The 22,670-nt window shown below is 40.9% G+C and overlaps 1 protein-coding gene across 2 annotated transcripts in view; it reads left to right on the plus strand.

The window, feature by feature from the left end:
- The window catches only part of FHIP2A (FHF complex subunit HOOK interacting protein 2A), a 79,398-nt gene that overhangs the window by 37,698 nt on the left and 19,030 nt on the right, over window positions 1-22,670 (plus strand). Inside the window, exons 15-17 of one of the 2 annotated variants that reach the window (XM_034931563.3) lie at window positions 1,467-1,607; window positions 1,949-2,052; window positions 2,153-5,442. In XM_034931563.3, the coding sequence (XP_034787454.1) occupies window positions 1,467-1,607; window positions 1,949-2,052; window positions 2,153-2,258 (351 nt within the window). In that variant the 3' untranslated portion in view covers window positions 2,259-5,442. Of the gene's footprint in view, window positions 1-1,466; window positions 1,608-1,948; window positions 2,053-2,152; window positions 5,443-22,670 lie in introns of those variants that run through there. The other variant, XM_055092322.2, reaches the window with a different exon arrangement.

Raw genomic sequence — 22,670 nt, forward strand, 5'->3', positions numbered from 1 at the left:
AGCTGTGGTGATTTTCAAAAGATAGTAAAATGCCGAAGTCTGTAGCAGAACTGGCGTGTGCCCGAGCATTCGCCACTGAATGCCAGAGATTGACTTCCTCATTGCTATTCACTGTGATCAAGGCTTTGCAGGTTGTTCAGTGGCTGAGAGTAAAACATTCCGCTGTGCTGGCTGATGTTGCACTTGGTCCTGACTCCCTCTTCCCTCCACTGTGCTGCAGTGTCTGTCTCACTCTTGCCACCTGGGTTCTCTGCAGCCTCCTCACTGTAGTTAGTTTTGTTGCAACCAATCCGTTTCCTTTGGCTGCTTAGAAGAAGCAAACTGGAAGGGGTGAGAAGTTTCTATTGAAAGTTCTGAGCAAGTAGTAGCAACTCCTTGTGTAGTGTGCCTTTTGCTTTGTTGACATAACTCTGTAAAGCCCCTTTCTGTGAAGAATAAACAGACAATTAGAATTCAAGTAAAATCACGATATTACATGTAAAACAAGTGTGAGGAACTGTACACAGATATACAGTTGTTTGGGGAAAGTTAATACTCATGCAAGAAATGAGATGATCCCTCTCTGTAATCACCATTTTGAACCTTCTCATCCACTTTGAGGCATAGGGTCGTCATCAGTTCTATCCCCAAGTACTTTCATTTCATTCTGGTGACAAGGTTCTGTGATTTGACTTTATTTTACTGTATGTGTTTTTGGGAATTGGCAGTAGTTGAATAATCTGAGGTGAGGAATATCACTTCTAAAATTACTATATTTAAAAAGGTGTAATATCTTCCCATCTTGTTTTTTGGTCTTATGCTCAATGGGTCCTCTGTAATTAATATTATATATGACACACTGGTGCTTTTTTATGACCCCTTGAACAATTTCATTAATTGAATCAACCTGCATAAAATAAACATTCTGACTCTGTCACATATTTGTCTTTATATGTTTATATACTTTTTAAATCTTTAAAGTTTTAGGCCTGCAATATATGTAATTTGAGATGATGAGAGTTAGTTTAGTTGTAGATATTTTCATTGCAGAAGAGCATGCGGAGCAGGGAGGAAAATGGTGGATTCTCCTTTCTTTTTTTTTTTGTTTGAGACAGAGTTTCGCTCTTGTTGCCCAGGCTGGAGTGCAATGGCGTGATCTCGGCCCACTGCAACCTCCACCTCCTGGGTTCAAGCAGTTCTCTTGCCTCAGCCTCCCAAGTAGCTGGGATTACAGGCATGTGCCACCACACCCGGCTAATTTTGTATTTTGAGTAGAGATGGGGTTTCTCCATGTCGGTCAGGCTGGTCTCGAACTCCCAACCTCAGGTGATCCGCCCGCCTCAGCCTCCCAAAGTACTGGGATTACAGGTGTGAGCCACTGGACCTGGCCAGATTCTCCTTTCTTAAAAGGACAAATTGAAATAGTAAATTAAGCGCACCGGTATACATTATTTTTAAATGTCTTTCTGTTTTTTATCTCTCCATAGCCATATGATGTAAACTTACAAGTAACCTCAGTGTTATCTAGACTTTCTCTCTTCCCTCATCCACACATCCACGAGTACCTTTTGGATCCTTACGTGAACCTCGCTCCTGGCTGTAGATCTCTCTTCTCTGTAATTGTCAGGGTGAGTTACTAGTTCTGTTATATTCCCTAGGATTGATAAATCTGTGCAATTAATATGTTAATATCATTGTATGCAGTTAGTGTCACATAATGAAAAATATATCTACTGCTTAAAAGTAATTATTATACGTTCTGAACTATTATTTTTTCAATTATTTTAAATAATATGTAACTTTTATTTTAAAGAATTAGGTATGAGTCCTTGGTTAAAGATAATTATATGAGTAGTGAAAGTTTACATTCTTTATTAAATAGTAGGGAAGGAAGATTTTTGTTTTTAGATCCTGAGGTGGTCTGTGTAGCTGATTTCAGGAACTGAAGTGCCTTGCCTCTGTGATGCAGGTTGTTGGAGACCTTATGCTTCGAATCCAGCGTATTCAAGACTTTACTCCCAAGCTTCTGTTAGTCAGAAAGCGGTTACTTGGTTTGGAACCTGAAGGCCCTATGTAAGTTAGTGTTTTACATTTTTTTAATCCAAAAATTTCAGTGAACTTAATGATCGGCTGATATCTTGAATTGATTTATTGTCCGTTTTTTCCTTACCAGTATTGACCACATCACACTGCTAGAGGGTGTGATTGTGTTAGAAGAGTTCTGTAAGGAGCTGGCGGCAATTGCATTTGTGAAATATCACGCTTCCTCCACACCATAAATAACATCTTTCATGTAACTGGGGGAACAGAACTACTGTGTACATTTCACCAAAAAAGACTCAGTTCCACCCAGCCACAAGAGGATAAAAAGCCTTTTTAAACGCAGTATTGCTGTAAACTGGACAGAACCATTAAGAACCTATTGAGTGGACATTCTTGGTGAAATGTTGTATAATGTTGTTTTCATTGGCTTTATCATAATGGTTCTATATATACAATTGCACATTGTTGAATCCAGGATACAATCAAAGGAACTTCAGGAAATAAGCATTTCTAATGACTGTGTGAAAAGCTGCAATATTTCCGATGTCATGACTTTGATGATATTTCTGTTATGTTAATGTCCTTTTAGGTAGCAAGGCATTTTGACATTCTCTGGGACTCAAATGCTTGTATTCTTTTGGATTAATAAGTAGCAAAAAAAAATCACTAATTTTATAACTTTTTAAGGTCAGAATTCTTATCAAACAAAATATGAAAACTGTAAATGAGAAAAAAATACAATTCAGAAACCATTGAATGAATTAATTATAGGCGGTAAAAATGTGTAGAGCACCATTAACTTTCTTCAGCTTTTTTAAGAATAACAATTTAATATGATAAATTCTTGATTAATATAATATATCTATATTTTTAAAGAAATGTTCTTTTACTCTTTTGTGCACATAGCCATGTTAGTGATTTTCTTCATGTGTGGGTCCCAGTTTATTTAAACTGTGTCGTTTTCGCAACAGTGTTGAATTTGCTCACCATTGGTAGTGTTTGCTAAAATTGTATTTTTTTAAGCTAAGTAACATGTACTGGGTTGAGAACCTTTTTCCCCCCTCTCCCTCTCAGAAAATTGCTTTATAAAATTGCTTTATAATTTGATTTTCTTACTGAAACGCATGGTGGTGTCTAGGTGGGGAACTGACTGATAACCCTGGGCAGCAATCAAAGTGCCAGTGGCTCCTCGATGTTTACATTTTTTTCTATTTTGTTCAGTCTTTTGTTTTAAATGATTCTAAAGAGATTAAAGAAAACAGAGTTTTAAATGTCCTGTTTACATGTTAAAGGATTTGGGGAAATTGGGTATGTATGTGAATGGGTGTACATGTAGGAACCTGTAGTTCAGCAAAGCTGCGCTGGGCACAGCATGCTTGTACTTGATTGACAAAATCGTGTTTGCCAGTCCACTTTCTATTTTTCCTTTAAGTGATGCTGATCACTCAAATAATGCTTTTAAGCTATTGTTTGTTTTTATTTGACATGTTAAGCCGCAGCACTTTCTTCTTCATCTTTCCATTTACTGATATTTGGGGGAACAGGCTATCAAAGGTTCCGGCTTGAAGGGAACTGTCACTACCCCCTCTAGGAAGTTATTTTATGTAGCATGTTTGCATATACGCATTGTGTGGCATGTGCATAGAGGCTTGTTTTACACCTATCTGCTCATTTTGTTGTGTTAGCTTTTCTGGTTTATTTCATAGTTTGTTCTTGCTATTTATTAAGAACAGAATATCAAAAGATTATGAATAGCCTCAGCTCTAGAATGCTTACCACTGTTAAAACAACAAAAAGACTAAACCTCTAATTTCATGCAAATCTTTGTTGGCTTATTCTAAGAAATTTATTAAGTAAAACAAAGAAAAAACAGAAGTGGGAGATAGTTATTTTGTGCGTAATTTTCTTTAAATCATTTTGAATGATGTGAAGGCATTATTCAGTTTGCTGTATTTTTTAAATCACTTCATACAAGGAAAACTTCGACATTTACATTTCTAGATGTAGTAACAGTCTACTTTGATATATGAGTATTTAAACTAAGGCATTAAGAGATATTAGATATTTCTTAATGTTTTCATAGTGCTCAATAGGTGTAGTAGCAATGATATTACCTCTGAAACCAAATACTCTTTTATCCTTGATTCCACTATGGGACCTTATAACTAGTCCATGAAACCAAGCTCAGAAAAGCTTTAACTCTTATATTTGTGTATATGTATGCTGCTTCTGAAAATATAATTTTTCTAAGTTGTTGTAATGACTTTAATTTGTAATCAGCTAAGGCTTAAGATTTCATTTGTTTCTAAGTTTCTGTTTTTCATCCCTTCTTTTTTCTTTTATATTTAGTTCAGACCTAGAGCCAGTAGAAGCTCTCACAGTGAGTTCAATTTGTTAGTGAAACATTGTACTGCATCACTAGTTTTTCTTACCTTCTGTTGACAGCTGAATATTTCTGTTACTCAGTACTTGCAAAAACAGTGACTAAAATGCACTATGCTGAGTGGAAAGCACCGTCATAACAATTGATTGCCATAGCAAGTTCCAAAGTGAATTTCAGCCTTGCTTCACATTTGTATCAATAAGTATGCACATTTTTTAAAACTTTCTAACAATATAGTCTTTGGATTTGTTTTTAGTTATGAGCCGCATTCTTTACTTGATTGAACTCAGATTTGTCTTAGCCTATTGCCATATAGTACTCACCTTATAACTATGTAACTTTCTCGTAATGTATCTGTTTGTGCAATATGGAAGCTGTGAGTGGATTCATAGCTTTTTGGTTTAATTGTACATTATTGTGTGTGTATATATGTATATATGTATATATATAAGGACCAAAATTCTTAGCTCGCTTACACTGTTGCTAGTGTAAACATTGTTACACTTAATTTTACAGGGCACAAATTATGGAATTACTTCATAAATTCATGGTAATGTTTTCATAAATTATTGCATTAACATACAATTGCCATTTAATTATGAAGTCCATCAGTATTGACAGAAGACGTTACAGTGAAGTGCTAAAACCACATTATATGGTAATTATATTTTGGGTTATATAGTAAATCAAATATGCATGTCATTGTGACACTTTATGTGTTAAAACATGGTAGATAATCACATTTTCTGGGCCCTGTAAAATAGTGTTACTGTAATACTCTGTTTTGCCTCCTGCCTTGTTTACATTAAACAGGATATTTGGTAAATTTTTTTTTGTATTGAAAGTTGTGTAGGTTACTGACAGTGTTACCAACGTCTGGAATTCTTGGTCCATCCGTGGAGAAACTCTTCAGATGGTCATTGTGTACCTACTGTCTCTTCAAAGGAAGTTGTGATCAGGTTCAACTTTTTGTGCTAACAATGCATGCAGGACTAAGAGGGATGATCTAAAAAATAAATAATGTAATTTAAACAAAACGTCTTATGTTTTTGTAAAATTCTAATTGGGGACATTTTATCCAATGATAAATCTCAAACAATTCTTAACTTTTTGCACCCCCAACACACAAAGGGATATGGCACACTACAATCAGTGGGTCTCTATAGTATTCTAGGGAGAGAACAAAAAGCAATGTATCTATTTGTGGAGGAGAGATGTGTAGCTTGAAAAATTCCCCCAGGAAAACCTCCACTTCCCTTCTTAATAATCACTGCCCAAAAGGAAGGAATGTTTATGCACGTCTCAAAAACAATTTTTTTTTTTTTTGAGGCAGAGTCTCGCTCTGTTCCCCAGGCTGGAATGCAATGGCACGATCCCCAGGCTGGAATGCAATGGCACGATCTCAGCTCACTGCAACCTCCGCCCCCTGGGTTCAAGTGATTCTCCTGCCCCAGCCTCCTGAGTAGCTGGGATTATAGGTGCCTGTCACCATGTCTAGCTAATTTTTGTATTTTTAGTAGAGACGGGGTTTTGCCATGTTGATCAGGCTGGTCTTGAACCTCTGACCTCAGGTGATCCACCTGCCTTGGCCTCCCAAAGTGCTGGGATTACAGGTGTGAGCCACCGCGCCTGGCCCAGAAAAACAATTTATTCTAAGCATTATTTCTTAGTATTTTCCTAACACATATAAAAACTTTTCTTTTTGGCTGACACTTAAAACAATTAGACTCTAGACTTACCCTGTTCACTTGAGTATTTGCCAGAGGTTCTGAATTGGAAACAAACATGTAATACACAGCACAGCCAGAAAGAGAAAAATCCAGTGATTAATCCCAACTACCCGAAGATTCTTTTCAAAACCACTTTAGAGGGAAATAAAGATGATAGGTTGAAAGGATGGAAGAGGCAAGGTTTAGACATTGAAGAGTTGAAATCACCCTCCTTGCCCTTCAAAAGAAAACTGTGTTTTGGGAATGCATAATTGGATCCCCAGTCCAAAACCTGCTTCAAACTGTTAATAATTTAGCAGTGTTTTAGCTGGAAAACTAGTAATCCCAAGGGAATTTAAAGAATTAACATAAAGCTGTAAAAGTTGAAGTTTTGCTAGAGTAACTCTCAAATAAAATGTATACCTCTTTTCAAAAAAAAAAATAGATATAAGCAAGCAGAAACACTGCATGTGAGTTTGTTTAATGCTGAATGATGCAGAAGAAATGGAGTGTTTTATAGTTGTTCTTATGGCAATAAAGTTGTCACCTAGGGACTACCTTGCAGAAAGTCAGTTTTTCTGTTTGTTTGTTTTTTTTAATTTAATTTATTTTATGTTCCGGGATACACATGCAGGATGTGCAGGTTTGTTATATAGGTTAACGTGTGCCACGGTGGTTTGCTGCACCTATCAACCCATCACCCAGGTATTAAGCCCCACGTGCATTAGCTATTTTTCCTGATGCTCTCCCTCCCCACCTCGCCCCCAGCACAGGCCCCAGTGTGTGTTGTTTCCCTCCCTATGTCATTGTTCAGCTCCTACTTATAAGTGAGAACATACAGTGTTTGGTTTTCTGTTCCTGCATTAGTTTGCTAAGAATAATGGCCTCCAGCTCTATCCATGTCCCTGCAAAGGACATGATCTCCTTCCTTTTTATGACTGCATAGTATTCCACGGTGTATATACACTACATTTTCTTTATCCAGTCTGTCATTGATGGGCATTTGGGTTGATTCCAGAAAATCAGTTTTTAACTTTATTTGGTAATATACCCCACTACCCACCTCAGAGAGATCCATCTAAGCCTGTTTCATTCACACTCACTACTCATTGATTTGACTATTGTGGGCATTAGAAATTTCTCTGTTATATCATTTCTAAAAATGTATCAGAAATAGGACATCCACAAACCAAACAAGAATTTTGTTTATTTAACACATATTTCTCAAGAACTTTCTATGAACCAGGTATTAAGGTGCTAGGAACACAAAAAATGATTTCAGCCTTAAAGAAGTCAGTCTTGGTGTGGTGTTTACAAAAATAAATTATAGTGCACACTGGTGAACACTGTTAGAGAAACGAGACCCAAATGGTGTGAGCCCCAGGGAAAGGAAGATGGCAAATCATCTAAACAGGAAGATCTGAAACGCAAGCCTTGCCTGAATATTCTTACTTTTAAGTATGTTATATATGTATTATTCTTACTTTTGGGTTATAGTCTTACTTTTGAGATATGCCAGATAGTCTCAGAAGTTATAACCAGAACAAACGCTGGGCACGGTAGCTCACGCCTGTAATCCTAGCACTTTGGGAGGCTGAGGCAGGCAGATTACTTGAGGTCAGGAGTTTGAGACCAGCCTGGCCAATATGGTGAAACTCCATCTCTACTCTAAAACTACAAAAATTAGCCAGGCATGGTGGCACGTGCCTGTAATCCCAGCTGCTCTGGAGGCTGAGGCAGGAGAATCGCTTGAACTGGGGAGGCGGAGGTTGCAGTGAGCAGAGATCACGCCACTGCACTCCAGCCTGGGCAACAGAGTGAGACTCCATCTCAAAAAAAAAAAAAAAAAAAGTTATAATCACAACAGAGTCAACCTAGCAAGAAACTTCTGCATCCTATTGTATTTGCTATGCTTAACTGTGGCCTTTCACTTCATTCTGATGTTGGTATAAAGCACTAGCCCAAAGAACAGTGCTTTGGGCCCATATTTTCTCAGCTGATGAATAGCAATTAGCTTGTGATTTATGATCTCTTTCTAAGACTATTGTATAGCGAGAAGGCACATAGTCAACTGAAATACTAAAACCAAAAGATTAAATTGGACTTTTAAAATGACCCAAAGATTAGGGGTAAGATTTGGTTCAGCTAAAGCATTTGTAGAACCATGCCTTTCTCCTTACTTTTAACTCAGTGCTCTTTTGACAGCGTTCTTTATTCTCTCCTGGTTTGGGGCACAAAGCAGCTTGCATATCCAATTAAGAGAGAACCAACCTAGGCTGATGGAGATGGTGGAGATGAATTCAGAAGCCACGTGCCAGATATGCATGGAGAGATAGGATGTGTAGACCTCCACTGGGTTATCATCCCACAACTCCCCCCGTTCCTGAAATCTAAGCCTGGAGTCAGGCTAGAAGGCAGGTGGACAGGCCAGAGCTCACTCCTGCCAGGGAGCAAGATCAAGAGACTTCTGCTGCCTTCATACCTAGTCTTCTTGAGGTGGCTTCAAGGAATTACCTGATTTCCCAAGTATGAGTCTAAGGAGTTAAAATTCAGTGTGCTTTATAATTTTTTTTTTTTTTTTTTGAGACAGGGTCTTGCTCTGTCACCCAGGCTGGAGTGCGGTGGCACTATCAGCTCACTGCAGCCTCAACTCAAGCAATCCTGCCTCAGCCTCCTGAGTAGTTGGGATTACAGGCAGGTGCCACCATGGCCAGCTGTTTTTATTTTTGTAGAGATACAGTCTCACTATATTGCCCAGGCTTATGATTTTATATTATGACCTTCCTCTTCTCTCTAGTTCAGGGGTCCCCCAACCCCCGGGCCACAGACCAGTACCAGTCCGTGGCCGGTTGGGAACTGGGCTGCATAGCAGGAGGTGAGTGGCAGGCGACCACCTGAGCTCTGCCTCCTGTCAGATCAGCAGCAACATTCAATTCTCGTAGGAGCACCAACCCTACTGTGAACTTGCATGCAGGGATCTAGGTTGTACGCTCCTTATAAAAATCTAACTAATGCCTGGTGGATCTCAGGTGGAACAGTTGCATCCCGAAATCATCCCCAAGTCTGTGCAAAAATTGTTTTTCATGAAACCAGTCCCTGGTGCCAAAGAGGTTGGGGACCACTGCTCTAGTTGGACTAGTCAATATATTGAGGAACTGACAGGGAGTCTTTAAAAAAAAGTGGGGGGAATATATATATATTTTAAATATTAGGTAATACTTTAGACTTCTCTTGATTGAAGAACCACAACCTTACATGAAGGTAAAACCCCTAGCAGACTGCCAGAAATCTAAATACCACCATGGGTCACTTTGCTCTTATATCAGAGGGGAGAGTAAGGGGAAAGGTAAGATATCCTTTGAATTTTGTAGCTGTAAGTTCATAATGGTACCCATGTTGTGATGTGCATTCATTTGCATCGTGATCACACTATTAATTTCTTCCAATGATGTGCTAAAGGTGTCCGGGATGGTATTCAGTTTAGAGGATCCAAACAAGCCAGGAACATGACCTGGGTCTGACAGCCACTCTTTTTCAAGGCTGAGAACTATAATCATAATTGCAAGCTGAAGAGCTAGTTGTGGTTCAGAAAAAAGAACAAGAGACACACCCAGCCTGTGAGATTAGGCAAGACAAGCAAAAGCATCTCCAAGGCTGTTATTGCCTCAGGCCTGTGATTTATGAGTAAGGAATCATAAAATCAATTTTACTATAATGCAGAAAGATGAGATGACATACAAATTCACTATACTCTGGATAAAGCTATATTTCAAATCCCTGAAGATGAGACTCATTTATATAATAACATGAGAAATGTATTCCTTATTCCACTCACAAGTAGAATAGCATGTAGGGTTTTAATTGATTAGATTTCCCAAGAGAGCCATGTACTGGAGATTTCTAGGGGAGAAACAAATTAGCCATTCCTTAAACATTATTTTTCCATGTTTAAAGTATGCTCTTCTACTTAAATCTCTTTATCCTGTTGCTCTTATCAACAATGTAGCAAGTCACAGAGCATTTATGGTTCTATATTCTTTGTGGGCTGCTTCAATTCTTTGTCCTGTGATCTTTATTTCCATTTTGTTTTAGAAATGATTAGAAAATAGACCATCATTTTCTTAAGCTGCGTTGGTGTTGGGCTCCTACAGAAATGGAGTTGAGAAGAAAACACCTACTTTTAAAATAAAATATTACCTCATTAGTAATGTAGCTTGGACTCCTTGACAACAAACAGGTTCCATTTCATAAAGACTTACATTTTCCATAAAATGATCCAATGTCATGCAGCTTCAAGTAAGCCTTTCCCTGAAAATACTGTTGGCAACAGTACATATGACTCATTGGAATTTGGGTTCAAAACCACATCCTAAAAATAATAAAAGCTATAAATGCAAACGTGCATAGCAATTTCTGGGTGTTTTTTTTTTGGAATTTGACATTGAAATAAAAATAATTTTGCACAGTTCTTAATGGTTGGAGTCTTTTCATGCATAGCATATAATATAATTTATATTCATTGAGCTGAGTATTTCAAAGAAATTAGTCAGAAATTGCTGATATACATCTTGCGAAGTAGTGTTGCTCATCATTTTCCTTTCAATGGAAAGGAAAAGACTAGGGAAGTGTAATTAATTTGACATAGATAATTCTGGGCTGAGCATTTTAATATCAACACCATTTTAAGGTCATTATTAAAATTTCTTTGTCCTCATTGTACAGCTTGCCATTGCTATACTCTGATATAAGACCATTGTGTTTTGGCCCTTCCTCCAGTGATCTGTGTAATCAATCATTCAACTAATACCATTAACTTCTTCTAACAGAGATGCTGACTGTCAACCTTATTAGGTTAAGAAAGATGTTGGATAGGCGCAAATGCTGAGTTTTTCTACTGATTCCTGTGTTATTTTTAAAGACCTTGCTTTTATCTACAAACTCTTCAGAAATCCTTACATCACCATGGAAGCTGATCCCTGCCTCTTAACAATGATTTTAAATAAAAATATATATATATATATAATATATATCTTTTACAGGAGCAGTTAAGCTCCCCTCAGTACCTCTATTCATCAAACCACTGACAGTAAGAGGCTACTCCACTTACACAAAGGCAGGCTTTACTCTCTTGACAGGACTTTCCTAAATGATCCTGCTTGGAGTGTAAAAAACTTTCCAGCTAGACACATAAAACACTGTAATTGAGTGCTGGTTTCATAAATGTTGAGGTCTGAGGTCCAAAATGTATTGTATTGTTGCAAGGCTACAGTAGTAACATCATCCATGATGTTCAACAGATATTCACTAAATCTTGTAGGGCTCTGACGAGGAGAGGGCATTTCAATAAAGTCCCTGTCTTGGAAAGGTTTGCTTTTTAAAGTACAAGGGATAAGGCAAGTTCAGTGGGGCTTACTAAGCTCTTGTCCTTCTGTTCCAAATCCACTCCTCTATGTACTGCTTTGTGTTGCTAGGCTAGGACGCTACAAACTACATTTCTCCTTTGCTAACTGGCTTTCTATTACATTTGGTTAATAAGAGGCTCCAGAGAAGGGGAACAGGAGGAGGAAGAAGCAACTTCCTTCCTTTGAGGTTATTGTTCCTATCTGTATCACCTCAGCAATGGGTCCATAGCAATTGATTTTAGCCTCCACATATATATATACACACATACATATACATACATATAATTTATTTTTAATTGTATGTACAAATATATGTTTTTAAATATGTAATATATATACTGTTATATATATATAATATATATATATACACACATATACACAAACACACATTTTAAACTGCGTCTCTGTTGCTATGTTGCCCAGGCTGGAGTGCAGTGGAACGATCATAGCACATTGCAACCTTGAACTCCTGGGCTCAAGCAATCTTCCTGCCTCAGTCTCTCCAGTAGCTGGGCCTACAGGATCATGCCACTGAGCCTGGCTAGGCTCTGTATTCTTTAAATCCTCCTAGAACCAGCCTCCTCTGGTCTCAAATGCAGCAACAGTAGCATGGCAGGCCCCCTCTTAGAGACCAGAGTTCTACATTTCTAGGGCCCTGGCCCTAAGCTTCTAGCTCTGCAACCCCAGCCTCTTCCCTTTGTTCTGTCAGCCCCAGTGGTAGTAGCTGCCTCCTGGGTTATTATTTCTGGATGATCTCAGTGAATAATCCATTTTCCTCACTCAGCCTTCCAACATTGATGTAACCAACTCCCGTATGAAATTCCCTCTGCTGAAACCTCTATTACATAATTGCTATTTTCCTGACTAGACCCATCTCAGTGGCAGCATCTTCCACTGTTAACCCCAATCTAGCGAGGGGATCCACCACAGAGCTTTCCAGGGAGGCTGGTACGCCCCTCATTAATATATTTCTTAGTACCTCAGAGAAGAGATTGTCACCTGCACCCCATCAGGAGATATGGCTGGGTGTTCATGCCCCCATGTAATTTTGCATTCCTATCTCCCTAAATCTATGGATTATTTTTTCTTCATTACCCCGGGAAGTTCTGTCATCTCAGCTCACTGAATGTAGGCCACCAATAAATATATTTTATTGACTCAACTAAGAAAACTGTTAGAGCCACTTCCAGTTGGATGAGCTAACACAGTAAGTCCAGACTCTGATAAGTCCACCCAAGTCCATACGTTGGCCTGATTTAATGTTATATTTTATCTTCCTTTGACACTTCTCAAATAATCCTCAGATTTCTGCCTAAATCAATTAGCAAGATGTTGTCATTCATTTGGAATAAAAGCTAATTCTTCCCAGGTCAGACTTCACTTTTTCCCCCTGGAACATGCTGAGATCTGACTCTAATTATAGACCTAAAAGACAAAAGCTTCTACTGTCAGAGAGGCCTTGGGTTCAAAGCTTCACAAGGCAGAGAGGCCTTGGGTTCAAGATTTTCAGCTTTATTCCCATCTACCCAGATGTGATCATTCAAAATCCTAGAGGCCCACTCACCCAGTCAATGCATTTTCTCATAAGAGTCAGGGAAGTCTATGAGTTCAATTTACATTGTAATTTTATAACCCACACAATTTAATTATGGTTCTTTTTTGTATGAGATTGGCCCTATGACTAAAAAAAATACATTATTTTAGGGCTGCCATAGAGCCTCTCAGTGCTCTGTTTTAGACTTGAATTTAGAAGTTTAAACCTGAGCTAGTGATTTCCTTTCTGTAATCTCTCCAGTTGGAAGATGTCATCCTACTCCAATGCTTTGTAGTCATAATTACTACTGCCATTAGGATAATCAAGGGACAGTGACAGTTTATGCCTATTGTCCTTTCCATTCTTGGTGTAAAAGCTATATGGTCCCACAAGGCACTTGATTCCATAGGCATTTCATCTCAATCAATCACTGGTGACAACTTAATCACTATGCCTCCAAATGCAATGGAGTACTAGCATAGCAATTCCCATTGAAAAGATCTCAGCCCAGCATTTAAAACCAAGCAATGATCAAATCAACCTCCAAATCCCCATCCCTGAGGGTCTATTTCCTGGTACCAAGCACTGTAACAGGCACAGCTCAGTTTGGAAAACAGAAACCACACAAGGTACTTCAACAGAGGAAATTTATACAGGGAATTGGGTGTTGGGGGGTGGAATAGCAAAGGAGGAACATTACTGTAATACAGGGCTAAAAATAGCAGGAAGCAGCACCACCTCTAAAGCTGGAGGATTCAAAGGAAAGGAGTTGAGATGATCAGAGCCTAGAAGGTTAGGGGATGGGCTCTGCAGGGCTGGTGTTCAGACCTCTGAGGAGTGGTTGCTATTAGGCTTTCTGCAGTGTCTGCAGCTGTTCTTAAGAGTTTCCATATATTTTTGTTGATTTTGGCCGTTTTGAGGAGTATTGGTTGGGTATTTTGTAGGATGCCCTCTATTGGAATTAGTCTGATGTTTTCCTCATGATTAGACTGGGATTGTGGATGTTACAGAGGAGGAATACAGAGATAAAGTGTGATTTTAGTCATATCTTATCAAGAGTACACACTGTCAGCATGATGTTGGGCTTGATCCCCTGGCTGAAATAGTATTTGTCAAGTTTCTCCACTGTAAAGTTATTCTTTCCCTCCCATTTCCATACTGTATTCTCGGGAAGCAAAGTCATCGTAGATAGCTCACACTTCAGAAGTGTAGAGTTAATACTGTATCTTCTTGAGGGTAGAGTATCTGCAAAAAACTGGAATTATTCTGCAAGGAAGATTTGTGTCCCAAACCCTTTATTTATCCAATCATTTATATCAATACAAACTCATGGATATTTATCTTATACTTTGGGTTATAATCTAATACTATTTCATTGGTTTTGTTGCTCAAATTGTTCCAGCTTTGGCCTTTGGGAACAGTTTCAGTTGGTTCCTGTGTCTCTTTAACATACCCCCATCAATATATGGGTGTTTTGTTTGTTTCTTTTTGTTTTTTAGTACTTCCTTACTTTCGGAGATTACAAAATACTCCCAGCTCATCTCATATGTTTCCTGCCCCAGTCCTAGGATCAGCCATTTCTCCAAGATACATCAGAGTCTTTTAAAACACTGAGTTATTTAGGAATATTCAGGAGGGGGGGAAAAAAAAACAACCCTAAGTTCTGTAGCACTGCATTGACTTGGCATGGTGCTTTGGGTCCAGATAGCCGAGGAAAGGGTATTGGACTAGACACGTGGTATTTATAAAGCCTTTCAACCTAAGCACTCTGAAGACAGGGTAGAGGACATGGATATGCTAACAAAACCATCCAGAATGAGTGACTGAGTGGGAAGCACAGCTGAACTTGTTTGGAGACAAGAGTGTCTATGTTAGCAGAAGGGAAACTTTCATAGTCATCAATATCATACACTTTAACACAGCCACACAAAAGATTTCTACTTTAGATCTTTAATTTTTTTCCAAAGGAATCACATCCTAACAGGTTAAAGAAGTTATTCAAAATACAGCTATACACCTGTGCCCCATTACTTATAGCACACTAGGAATGATTACTTTTTACAAATCCTGTAATTAGCTAGTAACTAGCACAATTATATTGCATTATCTCTTTTGTGCTAAAAATATTAACTTGCTAATGATGAGCATTTACAAATGAACTACAAATTGTATAACCTATTTTAGTATTTTTTCGTTTTTCTTTTTGGAGACGGAGTTTCGCTGTTGTTGCCCAAGCTGGAGTGCAATGGCACAATCTTGGCTCAGTGCAACCTCCGCCTCCCGGGTTCAAGCGATTCTTCTGTCTCTGCCTCCCGAGCAGCTGGGATTACAGGCGCGTGCCACCATGCCCCGCTAATTTTTTGTGTTTTTAGTAGAAATGGGGTTTCACCATGTTAGCCAGGCTGGTCTCGAACTCCTGACCTCAGGAGATCCGCCCGCCTCTGCCTCCCAAAGTTCTGGGATTACAGGCATAAGCCATCGCGCCCGGCCGGAATTTTTTCATTTTAAAATTACTAGGAGACTCAAAAAGCAGAGGTGACTCAGGCCTCTCTAGGCCACAGAGGCCCTTGGATATAGATTTCTCCTTTCTTCTGACAGAAGCGGTTTGCTTAAATCTGTACAGATGAGAACACAATTATTGTAACACAGGAAAACCCACGTTGGTTTTGTACATTCGTGTTTGCTCTGTAAAGGGCAGCGCTCGTGCATCTTCAGCTGTATCTTGAAAGCTTTCCTGTTTCCGAAGCTTGCTTGCATTAAACATGAGGTGCCGCTAAGTGCTGTTGCCACCAGGGACTGCAGGCCGCTCTGCAGCCCTGGATGGGCTCAGTTCCGAGGGAAGGAAGGCGGCCGGCGGAGGCAGTGCTGTGCTGCGGAAGGACTGCTGTGGATTCCGACTGCAGACGGGTCTGATTTGGATGTTTTTCATTACTTAAGCGATTGATCGTTTCTCCTTGCCATCCTGTGAGGAGTGAGGGCATGCCTTGGATCTGTGAGGGAGGAGAAAACCCCTCTTCTAAGAAAGGGGAAGTGAAGAAAGAAGAAGCAAGGATGGTGGAGAAGTAAGAAAGGAACATGGGACCGGGCGCAGTGGCTCATGCCTGTAATCCCAGCACTTTGGCAGGCTGGGGAAGGGTGGATCACCTGAGGTCAGGAGTTCAAGATCAGCCTAGCCAACATGGTGAAACCCTGTCTCTAAAAAAAAAATACAAAAAATAGCTGGGCATGATGGCGGGTGCCTGTAATCCCAGCTACTCAGGAGGCTGAGACAGGAGGATGGTGTGAACCCAGGAGCGGAGGTTTCAGTGAGCCAAGATTGCGCCATTGCACTCAAGCCTGGCAATTGAGCGAGACTCTGTCGAAAGAAAAAAAGAAAGAAAGAGAGAGAGAGAAAGAGAGAGAGAAAGAAAGAAAGAAAGAGAGAGAAAGAAAGAAAGAAAGAGAAAGAAGGAAAGAGAAAGAAAAAGAACAGAAAGAAAGGAAAGAAGGTAGGAAGGTAAGAGAGAAAGAAAGAAAAAGAAAGAGAAAGAAAGAAAGCAAAAAGAAAGAAAAAGAAAGAAAGAAAGAAAAGCTCTAGAAGGAAGAAAGGAGCCTGAGGGGAAAGACTGAGGAGGAAGCAGAAGAGACCCGAGGCCCCCACCCTCCCGCTCACCAGCGCTTTGCCTTGGTGGCTCTGACTACCCCCTGCCTGGTGGCTGGTCCTGCCTCCTCTCCCCTCTCTACCTTCTCTTCCTTCCTACGTTCCCACCTGACTCCAGCCCTTTCCTCAGGGAGAACAGAAGGTCCCCAAGGAGCGCTGTGGACCAGGCATGCAGGTCCACGTCATCTCTGTTCCTGCTCCGAGCAGGCTCCTGCACCTCCCCGAGCCTCAGTTTCCTTATCTGTAAAATGGGGATGGTACCATCTACCACAGAGGGTTGTTGTAAGGACTGAACGAGGGCACAGGCCTCCTTTCACACCTGCTACCAAGTAGGTACTGGATGCACGGCAGGCCCTGCCACTGCTTCTCAGAACCCTCTCGGGTTCCTAGGCCTCTTGAACCACAATTGATAGGAATGGGACCTGCCGGGAGCTTTCTGGACAAGCTTCCCAGGGGGCTCAGATGGACTCTCAAGCATTATTTCCAGAGATGAGTCTCTTCTCACCTGCCAGCTCCTGGGGCCAGGGCTCAGCACGGCCCCCTGGTCCTGTCTACCCTGGTGAGACTTCTTCTCTGCTGCCCCTCCCCACAGTGCACCCCACTCGCCTCAGACTTCCGCCCCCGCACAAGGGAAGGGGCTAAACGGAATGTTCTAAATGTTTTGCTATGAATTTACACTCTCCCTCCCTCCTAAACCCTGTAACTATTGACATGTTTATTTATTTTTTCTGTTAAGTTACCGGAATAATTCTAGTTGTGCTCAGCCTTCCCAGTATTGATGAGCAATTCTGCAGCTTTTATCTGCAACTGTTACTCCTGACAGTTAAGAACACGTCTGAAGTTTTGTTCTGTTTATGCCTCCAAGCGTGTTGCCGACACATCCGGGCAAGGACAAACGTACAACGAACTCAAGGGAGCTTTCACAGGCTGGAACGGGCTCAGAGCACCCCTGTTCTTAGAGGAACAATCAATGGGAAGCAAAGGTGTACCCAGGCCTCTCAACAGTTCCCGAGTGCTGTCACTGGAGGGCGATGTCTCCAAACAGTCTCTTTCCCCACTGGGAACGGCGCCGCCCGAGGGTTCAGGTCAAGCACGAGTTTCCAAATTCATTCAATTAGTAGGGCAACTGGAACCCATGCAGCTCCTTCAGAAATCCCGCAAAATATGGATACACTATTAAGCTGGAGACAACAAAATTACTCAGTATAGAATTTTGCATTCAATCAATTATACTGTCAGTATAATTATATAATTATATATAAGTCTCAATCCTGGCTGAAGGATCGAATCACCTACAAGGGATTAAAAACCATAGCGGTTCGGGCCCCACAAAAGGCCAGTTAAATCTGGAATCTGAAAGATGGAGCAGGGGAATTTGTATATTTTTAAAGCTCCCCAGTGATTCTATTGTTCAGACTACAAAATTCTAATTGAGACATTGGTGGTAGGCACCAAGGGAAAATTTATGGGAGAAAATTTTAATTTTAGACAATTCTATCATGTTTTCTCCTGCAAACTGGTAGAACTGCTTAGCTTAGTTCTGTAAAGGATCAATGGTTGAGAATTTCTGCATGAAGTCATCTTGCGTCTGGAAGCCCATTTTCAAATAATAACACCCTTGGAGAGCTAGCAAGTTGTTAACACCCGTGTGTGAATTATTTTATCAGATATCAAGGATAGCTAGGATTCTGAGAAAACTGAGACCAGAGAAGCAAAAATTTTTTAAAGGGAAGAGAGAAGAAAATCTACATTGGCTCCTTCCCCCTACTCCCACCTTCCCCCCAATATATAGACTTCTCTTTAACAGTCAGTATTAAAAACTATAAGAAAATTATCTAGAATCCCTCTATTTCTATTCACATTTTTATATATTTTCTTTCCAGTACTTTATGCATATATATTTTCTAATCTGTGAGGTCTACATAATTTTGTCTTATCCTTTTTACCTTAACATTATAAGATGACCATTTTCTTAGGGCTTAGAAAAAATTTTAGAAGCATTATGAATGGCTGCCTAGAATCACATTTTGTGAACATACTTCAAATCACAACTACAGTGGAACACGGAGGATCAGTTTCACGCCCACTGGCTAAGAACTCACTGAACTCCCTGGCCAAGCTTAAGTTGGGTGTCCTCACCTAGTCCAACCAACTGAGGCTGAGGATAAGAGGAGTGCGGGCAAAGTCACTCATAGAAGCTGCTGGAGCCCATTTTCATATCTTTGTGGATGGACAATGGGAATAAGGATAGATAAGTCTAGAAAAGAGAAGCCTTGGCTGGGCGCAGTGGCTCACTCCTGTAATCCCAGCACTTTGGGAGGCCGAGGCGGGTGGATCACCTGAGGTCAGGAGTTCAAGACCAGCCTGGCCAACATGGCGAAACCCTGTCTCTACTAAAAATACAAAAATTCGCCGGGCATAATGGCAGGTGCCTGTAATCCCAGCTACTTGGGAGGCTGAGGCAGACAGAAGTGCTTGAACCTGGGAGGCGGAGGTTGCAGTGAGCTGAGATTGTGCCACTGCACTCCAGCCTGGGTGACAGAGACTTTGCCTCAAAAAAAAAAAAAAAGAAAGAAAGAAAGAAAAGAAGCCTGGGCAGGTGGCTCATAGATGTCCTCTACAATCTGTTCTTTCCTAACTCTTTCTTGGCTTTTGCATAGGACACACTATGTTACGAGCTATGTGGGGATCAGGGACAATACTCAAAGGAGCTAAGAATCCAAATGAGGAAACATAACATATATGAAATGAGAAGTTAAATAATAGTAATATTTGCTACATTTTTACAGAGCAGCTATTATTATGTGCCAGGTTTATTATTTCATTTACTCTTCAGAATCATTCTATAAGCAAGCTACCAATATTCCATATTTATAGATAAGAAAACTGAGGCTGAGAGAAGTAAAGTCACATTTGTCAAAGGTAACCAGAATTTGAACTCAAGCAGCCAAAGCCCTCACTATTTCCACAGCACTGGGCAATCTCCCAAGACTGCATTGTGATCTGATCTTAATGGAGGAACAGACTCTCAGAAAATTGGGCATCATCTTACAGTGTCTCAAAAAAACAAACAAACAAAAAAATCCTGCAAATCCTTTAATCCCTATTTTACCTCCCTCCCTTGGGACATGGCTTAGGTAAGCTCCAAAATCAAGTTAGAGAAGGAAACAGATCTCATCTACAAAATGCAATTATACCACAGCCAGATGAATAAATCCATATGAATACTGAAATACACACATACTCTGAGCACTAATACTTTTCAAGAAAGGTAATGATGCAGGAAAAAAATGTCTATGAAATAGAGCATTTTATAGAGTTCCCAAATTCCTATCTGTTGAATCTCCCAGAAGTGGCATTCCCCTTTCTTGCAATAACAGATGATTGCTCAAATGCCTTATAAGGAGCGGTGGGCATCGTCAACTGGGGGGCTTTGGTTTTGCAGAGGGATGGGTTTACTTTTGTTTGTTTGTTTGTTTTGTTTTTCAGACAGGGTCTCACTCTGTCACCCAGGCTGGAGTGCAGTGACCCCTGCTGATTGCCTGGCATAATCCAAGGCTGGACCTACAGGAAGACTGACTGTTTAGCTTCCTTCAAGCCAATATTCTTTTTTACTTTTTAGACACAGGAGGCTCTCGCGGTGTGCCCAGGCTGACTTGAGCTCCGAGGCTCAAGGGATTTTCCCACTTCAGCCTCCCAAATAGCTGGGACTGCAGGTGCACACCATCATGCCCAGCTATAAGCCAATATCTTTAAATATGTATTCCACACTTATTTAGAGGGGTGACATCCGGCATTCAGTGGGGAAGACAATAGTGGTGCTCTCAGCCTTTCCTCTGTTGCCTGTAACCAATTAGCTCTTGCTCCAAACTCACACACTTCACTATACGACCACATAGTGCATGATTCCATTTACATGAAATGCCCAGAACAGACAAATCTATACAGACAGGAAGGAAACTTGGGCTTGCCTAAGGCTGGGGGTTGGAGGCGGGAGGATTGGGGTGATGGCTAAGGAGAGCAGGGCTTCTTTTGGCGATAATGAAAATGTTCTGAAATTATAGAGATGGAAGCACAGCTCCGTGAATATATTAAAAGCCATTGAACCATACACTTTAAATGGGTGAATTGTATAGTATGTGAATTACATCTTAATAAAACTGTTAAAAACCCTTCAGGCTGGGTGCAGAGGCTCACGCCTGTAATCCCAGCACTTTGGGAGGCCAAGGCAGGCAGATCGCATGAGGCCAGGAGTTGGAGACCAGCCTGGCCAATATGGTGAAACCCTGTCTCTACTAAAGATACAAAAAAATAGCCAGGTGTGATGGTGCACGCCTGTAATCCCAGCTACTCTGGTGGCTGAGGCAGGAGAATCACTTGAACCTGGGAGATGGAGGTTGCAGTGGGCCGAGATCACGCCACTGCACTCCAGCCTGGGCAACAGAGTGAGACTCCATCTCAACACACACACACACACACACACACACACACACACACACACACACACACACACAGATTCCTGGGCCCCTTCCTAGGAATTCAATATGTGTTGCATGGGTGTAGATATCTGTATTTTAAGGAAGCACTCCGAGTGATTCTGATGCTGTAGGGCATGAGACAGGCATTTGGAAACCACCATACAAGGCTTCGCTTCAGAGATAAGACAAAAGCTTCCTTTGTTTCCACATTTCCCTATCAGTCCAACTTCCTTGTAGAAGCAGCAACAGGGACCTTCCCTCCTTACAAGGCCATCTCAATTATTATATGGAAATTCCATTTTACAGAGGCCAGTGGTAACTTTCCAGTATAAACATAACAGAAAGCCTTGGAGACAGTGTCAAACTGCTGACCTGCTGGGCCTTTCTTATTCGCTGGATGAATCTGGGACTTCAAACAATCACTGTGCCTGAACTAACGAGGGGGCTGTAAACATGCCTGCAAGTTCTCCCAGCGACCCTTTCGGGGCCTGAAAATTTATCTCTTCGCAGTGAGCGGAAATATTTTCCTTAGCTGGGTCCCCTGTTTTATGCCTTTGATTTACAGAAGCTTCTCAACAAATAAATACAAGTTGACTGTTAGGTCACAGCCTTTTGGAGAGCTTTCCAAAAGCCTTCAAGAGTAAGGGAGATAAACTGGAACAATATTTGGAAAATAATCCCAGTTGTTTTATCACTTTCCTGGGGGCTGAGACGCTGATTGGATCTTGGCCCCTCACCGGCACCCTATGAGGCAGACAGGGCTTCATTAGCTGCTTTCTGCATATAGAGAGAGGAGACTCAGAGAAGTTAAGAGGGTTGCCCAGGATTCCCCAGCTGGCCAGTAGGAACCTTGTCCGGGACCTTCATTCCAGATTTCAAGGACCTGGGCTTGCTGTGTTGCCTAACAGCCATAAATATTTTAGAGAAGCCTGCTGGGATGTAAGGAACTTCAGAGATTTTAGCCCCCACCATTTAGCCACAGAGCCTGGGTTTATGGAGCCACTAATTCATTCTGACAGTGCCTGATCACCCGCAGAGCCTCAGCAGGGAGATCTACACATTTCAAGGATAGCTAGCTCAGGAGTTCTCCCCAATGCCCATTCTAGGCCATCTCAGAGCTCTGCTAGACTCGCTCTCCCTACCCTCAGTTTCTCCTGGAAAAAGCAAACATGACCAGGTTTATTTGTAAGCCCAGGTGGTTCATCCATTTCCAAGACAGTCAAGACCTGGCCATTAAATCATACTTGTGTTTGTGCGTGCACGTGCGCGTGTGTATGTGTGTCTGTGTGCGTGTCTGTATGTGTATATGGGCTTTGTTTGTTTGTAATGACTTCGGTTTAAGAAGGCTGCTTTTGGATCTTCCTGTCTGGCCTGAGTGTGGGACACAAGCTAGGGCTTGCTGACCTGAATCAGCACTGTGCCGCTGTGAGCATAAGTCTGCTTACCCACGGACAGAAGAGAAGTTCATGGGCTTTTTCGGGAGCAGCCTCAGCTGGGTGGTA

The sequence above is a fragment of the Pan paniscus genome, chromosome 8 (genome assembly GCF_029289425.2).
Source record: "Pan paniscus chromosome 8, NHGRI_mPanPan1-v2.0_pri, whole genome shotgun sequence".
In the NCBI taxonomy this organism is placed as follows: domain Eukaryota; kingdom Metazoa; phylum Chordata; class Mammalia; order Primates; family Hominidae; genus Pan; species Pan paniscus.